The sequence below is a fragment of the Chrysochloris asiatica genome, unplaced genomic scaffold (genome assembly GCF_000296735.1).
Source record: "Chrysochloris asiatica unplaced genomic scaffold, ChrAsi1.0 scaffold00636, whole genome shotgun sequence".
Lineage (NCBI taxonomy): Eukaryota > Metazoa > Chordata > Mammalia > Afrosoricida > Chrysochloridae > Chrysochloris > Chrysochloris asiatica.
Window position 1 is genome coordinate 138,554 of NW_006409154.1, and position 520 is coordinate 139,073.

At 48.1% G+C, this 520-nt stretch overlaps 1 protein-coding gene across 1 annotated transcript in view; it reads left to right on the forward strand.

The window, feature by feature from the left end:
* LOC102811505 (sodium/nucleoside cotransporter 1-like) overlaps window positions 1-520 on the forward strand; it is a 165,425-nt gene that overhangs the window by 37,877 nt on the left and 127,028 nt on the right. Inside the window, exon 4 of the mRNA XM_006877847.1 lies at window positions 116-196. Coding sequence (XP_006877909.1) covers window positions 116-196 — 81 coding nt within the window. The remainder of the gene's footprint in view (window positions 1-115; window positions 197-520) is intronic.

Below are 520 nucleotides of genomic sequence, written 5' to 3' on the forward strand. Positions count from 1 at the left end.
TTTGGGGAAATGTAGGTCTGCGTTGGGAGTGGAAGGAGTAAAATACTACCAACCCTGACTCTGACTCTGGGGCTGGGTGATATGAGCTCACTGAAAGCCTCCTGTTTCCTTCTAGATTGCTTGGCTGATGCAGGTCACTATGGGCACTACAGCCACTGAGACCCTGAGTGTGGCTGGGAACATCTTTGTAAGCCAGGTGGGTGTTACAGTTTCCTGCCGCATCCCTAGTGAGAACGGGGTGCCCTAGGCTCCTGGAACTTGGATTCAGCCAAGAGCAAACAATCTGAACCTTATTCAGGGTCATCAAGGGTTGTTGTACCATGGATGTTTGGGGGCACACTTTGCTGGGTCACACAACAGAGACAGCATCTGTCTGACATCTCCTATCATACAAGCTTAGCATGTGTTCATCAGTTTAGAGACTTGTAGGTCCAAAAGAGGAAGTATAAACCTCATTTTCAATGTGAGGAAACTGAGACTTTGTGGAATGGGAACAACTTGAGCAAGATCCCGTAACTGT